The 15,904-nt window shown below is 46.4% G+C and overlaps 1 protein-coding gene across 1 annotated transcript; it reads right to left on the bottom strand.

The window, feature by feature from the left end:
* Positions 1-47: 47 nt before the first annotated feature.
* nmnat2 (nicotinamide nucleotide adenylyltransferase 2) lies at positions 48-15,168 on the bottom strand. The gene is made up of 11 exons (XM_086271895.1): positions 14,965-15,168; positions 12,008-12,096; positions 9,476-9,543; positions 8,600-8,678; positions 6,127-6,253; positions 5,964-6,044; positions 4,782-4,826; positions 4,555-4,631; positions 2,635-2,736; positions 2,484-2,551; positions 48-2,320 (listed from the first exon to the last, which is right to left on the bottom strand). The coding sequence occupies exons 1-11, from the start codon at positions 15,047-15,049 to the stop codon at positions 2,218-2,220; spliced, it is 924 nt and encodes a 307-aa protein (XP_086128021.1). The 5' UTR covers positions 15,050-15,168; the 3' UTR covers positions 48-2,217.
* Between the last annotated feature and the right edge of the window lie 736 nt (positions 15,169-15,904).

The following is a 15,904-nucleotide window of genomic DNA, read 5'->3' as shown; positions in this document are numbered from 1 at the left end:
AAGACGAGCAGGATGAAATGAGCCCATCTGAGTCAGAGAGGCTGAGGTGCTTTAGTCAAAGAAATGTTTTATTTTGGCAGCAGCGAGGTGTGAATGTAACCACAGCTTCAAATCAGTTCAGAAGCAGAGCGGTGACGTGGACACGAACACAGCGAAACAAACAAACAGCTGAAAACGGTCAAACTCACGTTTCCTTACATCCTCTTTGGAGAGTGACACTGATGACTGTAATTAAACCTCTGTCCTGATCTGTAAACACACATTTGTGCTCATAAATCACACACACACACACACACACACACACACACACACACACACACACACACACACACACACACACACACACACACACACACCTAAAATGCCATCACAGATTACATGTAGAAGAAGTGAGTGCAACAGAAAAGGCAGATTAATTAAAAAAATACGAATTTTCAGCTACATGATACAAAAAAAGTGACTGAAAGCAACGAATCCTTTAAACACACACACACACACACACACACACACGCCTGACCGCGTGTAGAAATCGTACGTGTCCCGGGGATGCCTTCTGTACAGAGCGAATAGAAATGGCCGGACGTGGGAGGTGATGATCCCCGCTGCAGCGATGTTTTATTTTTTTCATATAGATATTTGATCTTTTTTTAACTTCTTTCTTTTGTTTTTCTTTTTTTGCAAACACGTTCACAACAGATTATAATCTACCAAGTGATAAACACTCATGCCAGAACCAAACTGTCTAAGCATGCAGTCTAAGAACGGGAGCAAACGAGGAGGAAGGATGCTGAACACTGCTGCCGCCGAGGACATCATCTTCATCACTGCAGAGCTTAAGCTTGGCTACAGCCTGATGGTTACCTGCAGTATGTGCCGAGCTCTGGTTCCTGGCGCATCTACGTGTGGAAGAGAGAGCTGGATTATGTGGCAGCAGCGTCGCGGTGTTACATTTTTGCAGAAGAGCTGCAGGAAACGACGGGCCTCATGCAAGAACGCCACAGACTGTAAATAAAGATGGACACAATGAAGCATAACGCCACCTGCTGGTGCTGCTGAGTCATCACGCTCGGACACTTGGTGTGAGCTCTTTCTAACTTTAGTTTTGAATGACGACTGAAGCTTCTAGACCCTTTCGCCCTGCGCTGCTCCGACCCTGGAGCTCCTTCCTCGGACACCGTGCGAGTGTGACGCCTGGGAAAAGCCTGGGAAGGATTTGGGGTTGGTGTTTCACAGCTTACTGGAAACACGGGTCAGTGTTAGCTACTGTAGCTGCACCGTGCACAGACTGAGCCTGGTGCTCTGGGTCCTTAAAGTATTTCTGGTGTGTGTGGAGAAAAGCAGTTTAGAGCCGGAGGTGGTGGCGAGACTTCCTGCACGCCATCATTACACATTTAGGTCATCCAACAAGAAGGTTTTGAACTGGAGTCAGCAACTAGTGGCCGTTACATGGTACTGCAACCTGAGTGACCCACGCACTGATCCAGCCTAGAGGTTTTGACTGGTCCACGTAGTCTAAGGAAATAAGGAGTGTCGATTCAGGGAGGCTCTGATCTTACCGCTGCAGCTCTCCGTCATCTTCAGTCAGCCGGAGGCGCTTCTTGGTTGAAGTGTGGTTAAAGGTGGAACCTGGTGGAACATCAGGTGTTTGGTGACGGGGTTAATTGTGCCGAAATCTTTAACAGCTCAAACAAATTCATGGGGATCATCCTGCTCTGCTGCAGCTGTCTGTCTCTTTCAGTGGACCGTATTTCAGATTGGGACTAAGTATCTGTGGATGTGTAAGCCGGGCCGGCATCCTGAGCTCATGAATGGTTCTTGCATGAAGCCCCGCCCAGCACGATCCTGCGCACACTGAGCATGCCCGACTGTGTCATGCATTCGCAGACCTTAATAAAGAACGAGAAAGAGAAAACACCGCCGTCGCCGCCACAGCCCTGAGGAGTTACCTCTGTGCATCGTCCCCAAGACCTCCCAAAATACCCCCCTCCCCCTCCCCTGATGTAAAGTCACATGACACAGACAGAAGGAGGAGCACTAACGCTCCTGTTGGAAAGCAACAGCTCAAAGAAGAGTATATGTTTGACACAGAAGACAGACAAGTTTTCGATTGAGGAGGAGGAGGGCTCGTGTTTTAAATAGATGATGGTAGTAGGTAGGACCCCCCTCCCCCTCCTCCTCCAGTCTCCCTGTTTTCATGCGGGCAGGTTGTTGTCGTCTCTATCCCGAGGCGTTGATGTACAGCTGACTCTGCAGGATGTAGTCGATGACGGGCTGACTCAGGTAGTCCACAACATGGCCGTCGCCATGCTGCAGCGCCAGTCTGTGGGCGGAGAAACAGACGGCGTAAAGGTCACGCTTTCAACAGTTTGGATCCAGAGTGAATTCATTTTAATGAACCTCTTTGAATGTTAAAACTTTGAAAACCATGAAACTGAAACGTGGACGCTGGTGCGAAAGCGTTTTCTAAATATCTGAGTTCCCACCTGCTCTTGGTGGAGCTGACGATGGCCATCGGGTGGCTTATCGCGTCCTTCACCACGATGATGTTGTCCTGAAACAGAACAGAAATGAGCTGAGACGCTGGAGGATGTTTCTCTGGGTCAAAGGTCATGTGATCTGGAGGTGAGCTCTGACCTTGAACTTGCGCAGAACGGAGGAGTGATTAATGATCCTCTCTGTGTCGGCGCCATCACGAGGAACCACCACGATCCCAAAATCTCCCACAATCACCTCCATCTGAAAGCAGAGGAAGACGAGCTTCAGGCTGAGATCGGTTTGAACGACGGGACGACGACTTCAGCTTCATCAGAGCAAAAGAAAAGCTGACTGAGCTGCTCTCTTTATGTCCTGTTCTGATGGCTGATGCTCATCTCCAGTTAACATGAATCTAAATCCTGTGAGCTGCTCTAAACTCTCCGTTTTGTTCCACTGTTGGCTACGTATGATGTCACAGAGAGGGTTTGTCCTTACATGGTCACCTCAGGCACACAGACTTGAAACCTTCTGTTTGTGAGGGATTAGCCAACCAGAAGAAGGATGGCTCAAAGGGGGAGGAGCTTAAAAAGCACATTTCAGACAGAGCATGAACTGAGGGGCTGCGTTGAGGCCCAGTATAAGACACAGTAGGATTATTTTAAACTGTAAATCATGCAAAGCTGCTCTAGAAGAATCCAAGAATAACACGTTAATGTGATGGAATCACCTGAATGATCTGATAAAATAAGACATTTCTGTCAGTTTAAGCGTTCACATGAGGAAGGTTACCGTTTCCTCGCCGCTTCAATCACAGCTGATGACTTCGTTTCAGCAGTTCTGGTCTCTCCGGTGGACGATCAAGTCACATTACTTCAGATTTATTTGATTTTTGGCGTTTCCATCGCGTTTTTATCTCAGACTGAAAATGTGAGTAAAAACAGGTGGATGGAAACACACCTGCAGTCAAATAAATTCCTCCTAGCTCTGACACACACACCAGGTGAGTGAACCACTGACGCTTTCTTTGACAAGCGGTCGATCGCCTCCTGTTCACTTCACCTCGGTTGTTGACGCAGGAAAGTTTGCTGCAACTTTTCAGTCCTCGCGAGTTTATAACGAACGTTAAAACTGGATCACAGCGTTTATGAGTCTTCATTTAGTGAGACTCATTTCTCCATGAAAACACAGAAAGTGACGTTTCTGCAAAACCTGAAGCTGCCTTTAGTGATGTCAGCAGCAGCACTCTCACCCCACCGGCATCGTAAATCAGCCGTCTGTGCAGCTCAGGCCCGTCACGCCTTGAAACGCTGCTATCAGGAAAACTGCAGCCAATCAGAACGGGACCATTCTGTGTCCTCCAGTTCGAAAGACTTCAAAATAAAAGTAACTAGCCTCATGTGTGAAGTGTTACGGTTTCACTGAAGTCGTACAAACAGACTGACACGAGGTGTCCCCGTTTATCTTCCATAGAAACGTTTCTTAAAGTCTTTCTGTTTCTCCAAATAAGCATTCGACAGGAAGTGAGAAATCTGGATTTCTTGTTATTGCTCAGGCTGTTTAGTAACTTTACATCTTCTAATGCAGCCGAAGGCTGAAGAGACAGCGCGGACACTTCCAGCCGGCCTCTAAAAACACCTCGCTGCGTTTCTGGTGAATTTCACTGCATAAATCTCATTTATGGATCGTCTGCTCTGCGTGCAGCGCCGCTTTGGAGAGAATAATGCTGGAAAATTTTCCCTTGTCAACAACATTCATCGTTACAGCCGAGTCCTGGGATTAAACTGTATATTGAAAATGGACATAGCCCCTGAAGTCCACTTTTGAAGCCTTGAGTTAAGCTTCTGAGAGCTTTAGCTGTGAAAGCTGCTCTCCGGGTTACTGCCTGCGTTACTTTGATGGAGACATTATTTCCAAAATGAACATCAAATAGTTTTCGAGGCACCGGCTTCACTTCGCACACCCAAAAGCTACGTCCATCTTTTATATCCAGCCTACAGTTTGGGAAAAGAGCTGAGGAGCTGGGCTACATGTGAGTGGGGCGGGGCTACATGTAAGTGGGAGGGGCTATGGTATGCTTACATCACTGTCCTTCCACAGGCCAGGGATGCAGAAGGACTCCAGGAGATCACTGCCACACAGGAGCAAGATGCGCAACTCTACAGACGGCAAACAGGCAGGAGGAAAGAGACACGCCCTCAGTAAACATCATGTTTACCGGATCCAAACAAACAAACACAGCAGGAAGGAAAACCGGAGGACACGACACACGAGTCCGCTCAGGTCCACACACTGAAGACCCCACTCACCGATCTCCTCGTATCTCATCGCAGTCCCCAGGTTGGCGTTTTCATCTGACACAGAGAGACAAACACATGTGATTACACGGCGGTGAAGCAAAACACGGGCACACACAGGCTCCTCGTGATAGTGCCGCCTTGTCTTCAGACAGCTCTTACTGACACACTGAGCTGTGAAGTGGAACCAAATGTTTTGTGACGCCGCTCATACAAAAACCCCAATTTGAATTTAGCTGATTGAAACTTTAAGGGCCTCTCGTTCTGCACCTCTGGACTTCTGCCACACCTGCTAGTTCTGACCAATCAGGCATCACCTTCTGTTCCACTGATCATCACAGGTGAGAAGAGCTGAGTCTGCAGATCTGACCATGCAGCACGCTCATCAGGTATCAGGTCAGGAGCATCACGAGGAGCATGTTTCATCCTTTACTTCTTCTTCTTCTTTCAGGCGCTCCCTCCAGGGCTCACTACAGTGGATCTCCTCACATCCTCCTCGGTCACACAGACCTTCTCTACCTTCATCAATCTTATTTGAGGTCTTCCTCTTTTTCCTCCAGCCTGGCAGCTCCATCTATGTCCCCGCTCTGCACATGTCAATGTTTGGTTTCTCCCCCCACTAGAAAACGTGCAGGCTTAATGCAGTCACATGAGCAGACTGCGCCGCGGCACGCTTGAAGAGGTGAGGGTGGCACCTGTGCTGTGAGCTTATCTACACCCGAGCACAAACTCCGAGGCTTCCTCAATTTGAAAATCGCTTTGTTAAGTAATTAGCACAAAGTTCACATCACCATTTCCAAAAAAATCCCCCAACTGAGGTTCAAACACTAAAAACAGCAGCTGTGCTGGAGGAAGTCCAGAGCAGCACGAGGAGGGAAGGGCGGATCGTCCAGATCAGCTGTGTTTTTGTTGCTTTTATAGAGAAATAGCAAAACTTTATGTTAGACAGTAATGAGAAAGAAAGAAAGAATGAACAGCACAGAAGAACATATTCATGTATCCACATAAAAACACTTGTTTATTGGTTATTTTCATTATGTGTGAATGTTGTGGTCGTGTGTGTAAAGTCAAGACATCAAATTCTGATTGCTTCTCCATCTCGTCCTCGATCCGAACTGGCATTTATAAGGGATCGAGCTTTTATTTTGTAACTTCAGCTTTTATTTTGTAATGTTCTTATTTGTAAATTCTTACCAACGAAGGTGAAGCGTTCGATGTGCGGGCGCGCGCAGCAGATTTTGCCCAAACTCTCGCTGATCTTCCCCCACAGCTTGACTGAGAGGCAGAGAGGACGTTTAGAGCCCAGCACCACACATCAGCTCATTAACACTCATTAAGAACCTGAAATATGACTCACTGGCTGTGGGCGTGTGGTTCATGTTGTTGTTGTTCTGGTAGATGGGCGTGGTCTGGTTCTGTGGCTGACCAATCACAGGAGTGGTTGACGGCGTGTTGACGTTGGATAGAATGCAGCCGGTGACTCTCTGAGGACGCAAACATCGTTAGAAACTCTTCTGTAACTTCATCTCGGAGTTGTTACAGGTGCTTTCTGTAACTCTTTCCCCAGCAGGGGGCAGCATTTCACTAGTGGGAATGTTTGTTGCTGTTGAGCCTCATTTCAGTGACGGGTGTAGAGCAGTTTAGAGCAGTTTTTTGTCACCTTCTGATGATGCTTTTTCATTTTGGAAGGTTTGAAATAATATTGAATACAGAAATTTAAAATACGCGTCTTTAAACTTTGAATTGCTCGTCATCTCCGAGCATGAAGTAAGGAGAGCCTTCAAGAGAGTGAACACCAGGAAAGCAGCAGGACCAGACGGCATCCCAGGTCGTATCCTAAGAGACTGCGCATACCAGCTAGCTCCTGTGTTCACTGAGATATTCAACATCTCTTTATCTCAGTCGGTGATCCCCACATGCTTCAAAGAGTCCATCATTGTTCCTGTCCCGAAGAAACCCCACCCTGCTTCTCTCAATGACTATCGCCCTGTAGCCCTCACCTCAGTAGTGATGAAGTGCTTTGAACGCCTGGTCAGAGACTTCATCATTTCTTCACTACCAGACACACTGGACCCACTACAGTTCGCTTACCGTCCAAATCGTTCCACAGACGATGCCATCTCTCATCTCCTCCACACATCACTCACTCACTTGGACACTAGAAGGGGGAATTATGTTAAAATGCTCTTCATAGACTACAGCTCTGCATTTAACACCATAATTCCCTCCACACTCACCACCAAGCTGGAGCATCTGGGACTCAGCTCATCTATGTGTCAGTGGATCTCCAACTTCCTAACTGGCAGACCACAGGCAGTAAGGATGGGCGGACATGTCTCAGCCTCCACCACTCTCAGCACTGGAGCCCCCCAGGGGTGTGTTCTGAGCCCCCTGCTGTACTCTTTGTACACATATGACTGTGTGGCCACTACCAGCTCCACCACCATCATCAAGTTTGCTGACGACACCGTCGTGGTGGGCCTGATCTCTGATAACAACGAGACGGCCTACCTGAAGGAGATTAGGAATCTGGAGAACTGGTGCCAGAGGAACAACCTCCTTCTAAACGTCAGTAAGACAAAGGAGCTGATAGTGGACTTCAGCACTAAGCAGGAGAGGAACTACCAGACCCCCGTCATCAACGAGTGCCCAGTGGAGAGAGTGGACAGCTTCAAATACCTCGGAGTTCACATCACGCAGGACCTGTCATGGTCCTGTCACATCAACACCGTGGTGAAAAAGGCCCGACAGCGTCTCTACCACCTCAGACGCTTGAGAGACTTCCAACTGCCCTCCAAGGTGCTCAGGAACTTTTACTCGTGCACCATAGAGAGCATCCTGGCGGGAAACATCTTAACCTGGTTCGGGAACAGCACCATGCAGGACAGACGAGCTCTACAGAGGGTTGTGCGGTCAGCTGAGCGCACCATCCGCTCCGAGCTCCCTGACCTGCACTCAATCTACAGCAGGCGGTGCTGGACCAAGGCCAGGAAGATCGTGAAGGACCTCAGCCATCCCAACAACAGACTGTTCTCTCTGTTGAGGTCAGGAAAGCGATTCCGCTCCCTGAAGACCAACACAGAGAGACTGAGGAGGAGCTTCTTCCCGCAGGCGATACGGTCTCTCAATCACACCACCACACAGTACTGACCCACACATACAGTTCTTACACACACACTGGACTTTCTGGACTTTGGTTTTGCACAACACTGGTCACTATATTCTTCATTTCCGGTTAATACTTGTACAGCTGCTGTTATTGTGTATATATTTATTTATATTTAGATTTCTTCATACATTCTTATATAGTTCTATATTGTGTATTGTGTATTTTGTTGTACAGTTATTTTATTTTCAACTTTAATTTATATATTTATCTTTATCTTATTCTTCCCAGTTAAATTTACCCTTCATTCTAATTTGTGTTGTACAGTTATTTCATTTTTAACCTTAATTTATATTCTATTCCTTCCTAGTTAAATTTACCCTTTTTAATTTTTCATATTTATTTCCTATCTTATTCATAGCCTTTTCCTTTTTTGTTTTCTTTAGGTCACGAGCAGTTGTCCAAGCATTTCACTACATATCGTACTGTGTATGACTGTGTACGTGACAAATAAAATTTGAATTTGAATTTGAATTTGAATTTGAATTGATCCTGAGACCTTTAGCAGCTCAACCAGTTAAAGTGAGACCAAAGAAGAGTCATGGAAATGACTCAACAAAGGGCTCGACGATGTCTTTCCAGCCGCTGTTACTACAATGACCGATTCTAATGGAAATGAAAAGACTGAGGGGCGTTGCAGATACACAGAGTCAGAAACGCCCACCTTCATCAGGTCGCGGTGATGCTCCAGCACGCTGCAGGTGGTCTGCCAGGTGTCCTGGTAACACTCCCAGGGGTCCACCCTTCACCAAACAAACAGGTAAAGAATGATGAGGACACAAATGCTAGTTTCAGTCTCAGCTGCCAATAAAACGTCCTGCAGATGTTTCACATTAAGAGCCTGCGGGGAACGACGGGGTTCTTTACAATCGTCTGGTTTTGACCAGTGTTTCACGGCTTCTCTCTGGACACGAATCACCTGTGGCTTCACTCAAATTCAGCAACCTGATTTTAGTGTCCTGTTCTCAGTTTCAGCCACCCAAACCCCAAACCTCGTGGGCGTTACTTGTTGTTACAGTGACCTCACAGCAGCCATATTATCGTTCAGATAAATGCATTAAAAAGGCTCCAACAGCACAAACACGGTTATGTGGACATTACAGGAGCACTTCATGTTCCGGCTCTGGCCACTGAGCACCAGCACAGCTGCTTTGTCTCTCTGAGGGGACATTTGTTCACTTCTTCTGTGGTTTTATTTGACGTTGGCTGTTTTTTCAACAAAAACGTGAAAACCACCGAGCTGATGACAGCATATAATAAACAATAAACACAAAGTGTTGATATCAGGGTTATTTCTATTAAATAATAATAATAACTCTCATGTTTCTACCTGCATGACGTCCACAACTCTGCAACTTATCTACCAAAAGTTTTGCTGCTTTTATGATTTACGGCCCCAAAATAAATAAATAAACAACGAGCCACATACTGGCATTTCAGAGCTTTTAATGTGAAACTCCTTGCAGGAAGTCCTGTCTCTAACATGGCTCAAACGTGTTTATTTCCAGAGTAAAAGCCTCTAAAGGGGGTAGAGTCTCACCTGATCCAGTCAGAGCTCTGCACGGCCAGCTGACACATGGTGAGGCGATGTCTGCTGGACACGAGACCCTGCAGACACAGAGCAGCGCCGTCAGCCACGTTTAAAAAACATGAAAAACAAGCATGAAAGGAAACTCATCCTAAACTCACTGAGAAGATGTTAAAAGTGAGCTTTTCCTTCCTGTTGCCAAAGCTCCTGCTCACAGTGGCCCATCTGCTTGTTGGGCTTTTCTGAGATTCCTCTGTGTTACTGTGGGATCTTTACCTGACAGTGTAAACTGTTGTGATTTGGCGCTGTATAAATCAAACTAAATTGAATTAAACAGAGTCCTGTAGTTCATGTGCACTAGTCACATCTTTAACCAGCAAATTAGGTTGAATTTAAGTCCTTCTCTTCTTCTTCATGTCCTCCTTCACTACATCATGAAGCTCCTCTGCGGTCTTCCTCTTTTCCTGCTGCCTGGCAGCTTTGTCTGATATATCCACCCTCCCGCCTGCACGTGTGCAAACCAGGCTCTGTGACTCTGATCCCGCCCATGCTGCTGACTCCCAGTGAACATCTGAACCATTCAGCTCGGCCTCCACAGTCTCCAAACCATCACAGCAGGTCTCACTGCCATCTTGTAAACATTCCCTTTCACCCCTGACACTCGTCCTCCACCCACTCCACCCTGCCTCGGACGGTTCAGCTCAGGTGTTTAATTAAACTCAGAACTAATATCCAGGTAACAGAAAGATGAGTTTTCCAACCAAAATAAGATCTAGATCAAAACAAATCTTCAGCTCTGACTGATTATCCTCGTTAGATTTGAGATTCATCCATCGATCAGGCTCTTATCTTTTCTTAAGCCACAGTTTTCTGTGTCGTCTCATGTGTTTCACCCCTGCGAGGTCCTCCTCCCACCAAAAGGATTAAAAAACTTCAAAGTAATTAAGAGTCTTTCTGGTAGCTCATTAAAGAAAATGTGTGCCGTTCAGAGGGGATGGTGGGAAATCCAGATCAATGAAATATGAAAGCAGGAGTCGTTTGGATAAAACAGACGGAGAGCAGGTGGGAAATGTTCTGCTTTCACGGTGGCTCTAAAGCCGGCCACGTCGCGTTTTCCACCTGTGAATAAAGCCTGACGCACTGCTTTCTGAGGACAGAGAGGTTTGTGAGTCATCGGGCCTGACACACTAATAAGATGAGCGATGTGAATAATCTCCATCGTTAACAATCCATCATTGGGATCGTTCAGCTGCAGGTGACGATGCTGGAAAACAAACATAACTGGAACGAACAGCAAAGTGGATGAAACTGGATTTCTGTAGCATCTATTATTCATGTTGTGTGTTTCTGTAGAGGCAGAGCAAAAGTAGGACGAGACCTTCATTAATTCCTGCAGGAAGCAGAGTGGAAAGCTGCAGCTGCAGACAGCGCGATCTGTGCTCGACTCTAACATACGAAACACAGTCTGCACTCTGCAGGAGGATGAAGCCGCATGTTAAAGGCATCTGTCCGCAATACTAACAATAACCAAGATGTAACATCTGTTTTTCAACCTTATTACCATTCGTGTGGAGCAGAAATTGTTTGGTTCTAACTGGATGATTTATATTTCTGCGCATGCCTGGCTGGCCTCATTCCAATCTGGTCCTCCTGGCGTTCTGTTTCACAGCACTGCGTACGTGTTACCGTCATTTCCAACGTGCAGTTTTATTTACTGAGGTTGGTTGCACTTCTGGGAAAAACTGTACCTAGATTTCAAGATTTAAATTATTTATTGCAGAAAAGTCCAATGATCACAAACTGTATATAAATGATGGAAGTAGCCACGTCACAAGGACATTTTCTTGTTTGTTGGTTTTTAAGCTTCACGTCAACATTTTGGCCATTTATGTTGTTTTTATGGTGCCAGCAGTGACGGGTTATTAGCTAATGCTAGTTAGCAAGCTACATCCAAGCACAGGATTTCACTGTGCACCCAAACTGCAGCTTAGCCGTCTTGACAGGTCTGTGAGTACAACAACCTCACAGCAGCCAACGGCACAAACGCCGTCCAGAGCGCCATTTCAGAGGCTACAGTTGGCTCAGATGAAGCCTAGCAGCAGCTACAGCCGCCCGTGTCACCATCCACCTGTTAGTCAAAGAGGCCACACCCCTAACAATGCAAACATGTGTTTTTGGTTTATTCTAGCTGAAGGAGCTATACGGGTTTTATCCTGAACAGGGCTGAACTCTCACGATGTTGACTTGAATAATTTTTGTCACTTTTCAGAAAAACTCCTCCTCATCATCAGCGACCTTCATCAACTAATAACGCCAGCCTATAAGGAAAACACAGCTCTGCACTGAAGCTACCACACAACACTGCAACAACAACGTGAACAGACAAGCTCCTGCATCATTGTATCTGGTTTATGCATAGAAACAATGAGGCATGAGGTCAAACTGAGAATTACAAAATGATCCTTTATCATCTTCATGAAGGAAAGTTTAGAAAAACAGAACGAACTGCCACCGACCCCATGAAACGATTCAAGGCTCACTCACAGTTTTCCCGTAGGAGTCGTGCACCGGTGAGATGATCCCTCCGATCACAATGAAGCGTCCCGTTTTGTGCAGATATTCTCTGGCTTTTTCTGCAAACAAAGGAACAAACATAAAAAGATTTTTTTTAATGTTTTATTGTCCAAGATTTTGTCAGCCATGATTCAATGTTTGCAGCAGGTTGGTTTACTTACAAACAAATACCAAATCTATGGCAAAGTTACGCTGAGCTAAGCCTAAAAACAGGGATGGAGAAACATTCAAGTTAAATAAAAACTACAAAAAATGAAGTGAATTGAAGTTGGTGGTTTGATGAGATCTTTACATGACGTGAGTTCAGTGTCCGTGCTGTAATACCAGCGCTGAATCCCTTCATCATAATTAGCTCCAAAGTTATAAAACACTAAACCTAGCTTAATCTAATTGAACCTAGCCTAGCCTAGCGCCCTCTGTGCCTCCTGCTTCTACCTGGGTGAAGCAGTGAGTGGCTGCACCTGAAGGGTGGATGTGGTGAAGAGTATAAAGCCGGCTCTCTCAGGCCGTTCAGCCTCTCTGGGCAGCTTCCACTGGTCTGTTGGGTTATTTAGGTTTTTGCACACTTTTTAACACACTGCATACATTAAACAGCATCCATCACTGACACTTTCACACTGCTACACGCTTCGCTACATAAACAGAGGGACTGGATTCAGTTTGTCTGTTGCCAGTTTGAGTCACAGTCAAAGCAATAAAAATGAAAGTGAAACAAAAGAAGTCACTCTGGAAAACACCTGAGACTAAACTGAAATGAAAACAAGAAAACAAAAATGAATCGAATAAACAAACAAACTAAAATAAAACACAAAAACTAGAAAAACTCTTTAACGACGGTCAGCGGGGGCACAGCTGGGTTTAGTTCCTTTGCTTGTTACATTCAAGCCCCAAGTCCAAATCATTTTTTCCTGTTTTTCTGTCCCACTTTAGGTTCTTGAAATATTTTGGCTGTGGTCTCTGCAGCGACTCACGGCCGTATCAAACTGAACACACAGGCGTCTCCACTGGAGCTCCAAGCTAACAAAAGAAAAAGGTGGATAATATAATGAGAGATGGAGGACAGAAGAGCCTACATCTTCACCGAGTGTAGAAGGAGCCTCGTTTATCCTCTAAGAACATCATTTATTCACAGAGAGCTGCTTCCATGTTTGAACCCACACATCAAGAAAGATGTGCAGTCGCAGGCCGAGAGCAGAGACGATGGCACGACGTTTCTCAGCCCAGTCGTGAAGCCTTTAACTTTTATTTACTTGAAGCGTCTTCAGGATCAAAGATCATTAACTTCCTTTTGTTTAATCAATGAGGATAAAACCTTTAGAAAGCTCAACAGTAAAGACTCATCGCTTTCTATCCGGCTGTATTTGCTCCACACTGTCAAAAGCTTACATTTGTATTTGTATCTGATTAAAACAAAGGCGTGGGAACCACGTTAGAGTTTATGTGACCCTCTGATCCAGAACTCGTCGCCTGTCCCATCAGGGGGTGACAGCTGTTAATGAAGAATCAGCCTCAACAAGCAAACTGTGAGCGGATGAAAAAGAAGCTCTGACCACATGAAGGCAGAAAACTTCAGATTAAAGAGTTTCAGAGTTCAGACATTCAGCGGGAGGAAGAACAACAAGCAGGACGTGGAGAAGAGTTCAGCAAGAAAACAGGAAGTCCACGAAACAAGGAGAGAGAAGCAAAGCCAGGCGCTGAAGAACAGGAAACAGGAAACAGAAGCAACAGGAACAGAAGAAAATCTTTTCTCATTTTAATGTTTTATTGTTTAAAGTTTGAACATTTTAACAGTGTGATCGTGAATATGCCTCAAACTCAGTGTGCAGTAACACAAACTAACAGCCTTCTTATAGATTTATATTTTAAATGTCATTTTGTGGGACGTAGTTGTGTGTAAATGGTGGGTGTCATATTTAAAGATCTCAAGTTCACAGTGATACAGAAACGTTCGCATCACATTTGCAGGACATCGTTTCAGGTTTTTTCCACATTTAGTTTTAATTCGGTGCCACAAACCTGGTTTTAGGTGACCTACATACACAGGGACACAAGTTAACCAGCAGGGAACTGCGTTTGGAGAAGAGCTGAGTTCACAATGACTTGATGTTTGTTTTAATGGATAAATTGCAGTTCAGAAGGATTTAAAGGACAAACAGCGATGACTCTTATCGATCTTTGCACTTCAAAGAGATCGTTGCTCGTTGAAAGGTCACGTGACACAGCCCAGTGAATGACATCAGCTGAACGTTAAACTCTGTTACGTTTTTCCATCTCTGTGAATTATTCATCTTCCAGAAATGAATCACGAGAATGTCTCCAGCTGAGAACAGACCGTTTCTGTTTGTGCCTCCTGATATTACAGTAAACCTGTTTATTAATTTGACTGTATTCGTGACGCGGTTCTTCGTGGGAGACTGATCGCTGACCGTCGTGTTTTCCGCTGTGACGCGATGAAAGGCCTCTGAACGTCCAGCAGAACAGTCACACTAACAGTCGCATCATTGATCCTGCAGTCGTTTTGATTCTATGATGAAAACATGTTCTGACCACACTCCGACCTGTAACCTCCGCTAACGCGCAGGGAAAGGCGGCCGAGCAAGGCACTAACACCCCCGGTCTGCTCCCCGCACGCTGACGGCCTCCTTACACCAGTGTGCGTGTTTTTGTCACGGTTTGGCTCGGAGGGTTGAGGGGCAGCTCCGTGTTTTTCCTGAACGTGGGCCCGGGCTGCTCCGTACTGCGTTTGTTTGAGTCGTCGGGATTTTACCGGAGCCGTCGCCCGTTTCAGCACCACCCTCCCGGACAGCGGCCGGAGTCCGGCTCGGAGCTTTAGCGCGGATATTCAGCACCGGGGTTCCGGTGATCTTTATCCCCAAACACACCAAACACACCCAGACCTGCCACCACCCCATCCCCCACCTCCTTACCGAACATATGGATGTGTCCTTTGGTGATGGGGTTGAAGCTGCCGCAGGACAGCAGGATGACGTGGGTCTTCGTGCTCTCCGTCATGGTTCTCCTCGCTCTTCTTTAGTCCCGGTCCCGGTCTTGGTCCCGGTCCTGTCGGTTCTGTGGAGCTCGCCTATAGAGGAGCAGCCGCAGCAGAGAGAGAGGGAGGGGGAGAGGAGGAGAGGGGGGGGAGGGAGGGATGGGGAGATAGAGAGAGGGAGGGAGGGGGAGAAAAGGGAGGGAGGGAGGGAGGGAGGGAGAGAGAGAGAGACGGGGGGGGGGGGGGGGGGGGGGCTGCGGCAGCGTCAGTGCGTTACAGACACCGCACCGCGTTCAGGGCACGCGCGCGGCGCGCGGGCTCAGTCGTTCCCTTAACGACCAGCAGCGCATCAGTCTGACCGGAGCCCTGACCGTCTACTGCGCATGCTCAGGAAGGGTCAAATTCCTTTGTCCTTGTTATCGTCCCACGTTCAGGATCTTTGGTCCAAACCAGCGACGGACAAACGAAGCTTTGAATCGTAATTAAAAACAGTTCATTGCTATTTTAAACACAGGCCTCTGGTGACACCTGGTGGACAAACATATGAAGAGCAGCTTGAATCTGCCTCAGTGTGACTCTGTTCTCTCTGCCCACTGTTATGTCTATTTTTGTAATAAATCATTTTGATGATTAAACCTTCCTTCGTTAAACGTGTGTCATGGTTCTCCTTTCGCTGGTGACTTCTTGTTACTACTAACACCAGGCTGGGAGTATGTCTGTGCTGTGAGGTCCCTGCTTCCACGTCATTATGCAATTAACCAGCGGACACATATGTTTATATAAAATACACTAAAACTTCTATAACTGTGCATTTCTTTTGTGCATTTTACACCTGGGAGCAGAATTGCTGATGAACTGGTTTTTATTTAGGAACAGGC

Source organism: Aulonocara sp. 'chitande type north' Nkhata Bay, linkage group LG18, assembly GCF_057382095.1.
Source record: "Aulonocara sp. 'chitande type north' Nkhata Bay isolate Kocher_YH1m ecotype deep benthic linkage group LG18, A_spYH_male_GT1.1, whole genome shotgun sequence".
NCBI classification, from domain to species: Eukaryota; Metazoa; Chordata; class Actinopteri; order Cichliformes; family Cichlidae; genus Aulonocara; species Aulonocara sp. 'chitande type north' Nkhata Bay.
The sequence above is the reverse complement of the archived record's forward strand: the minus strand, read 5'-3'. Positions and strand labels throughout refer to the sequence as shown.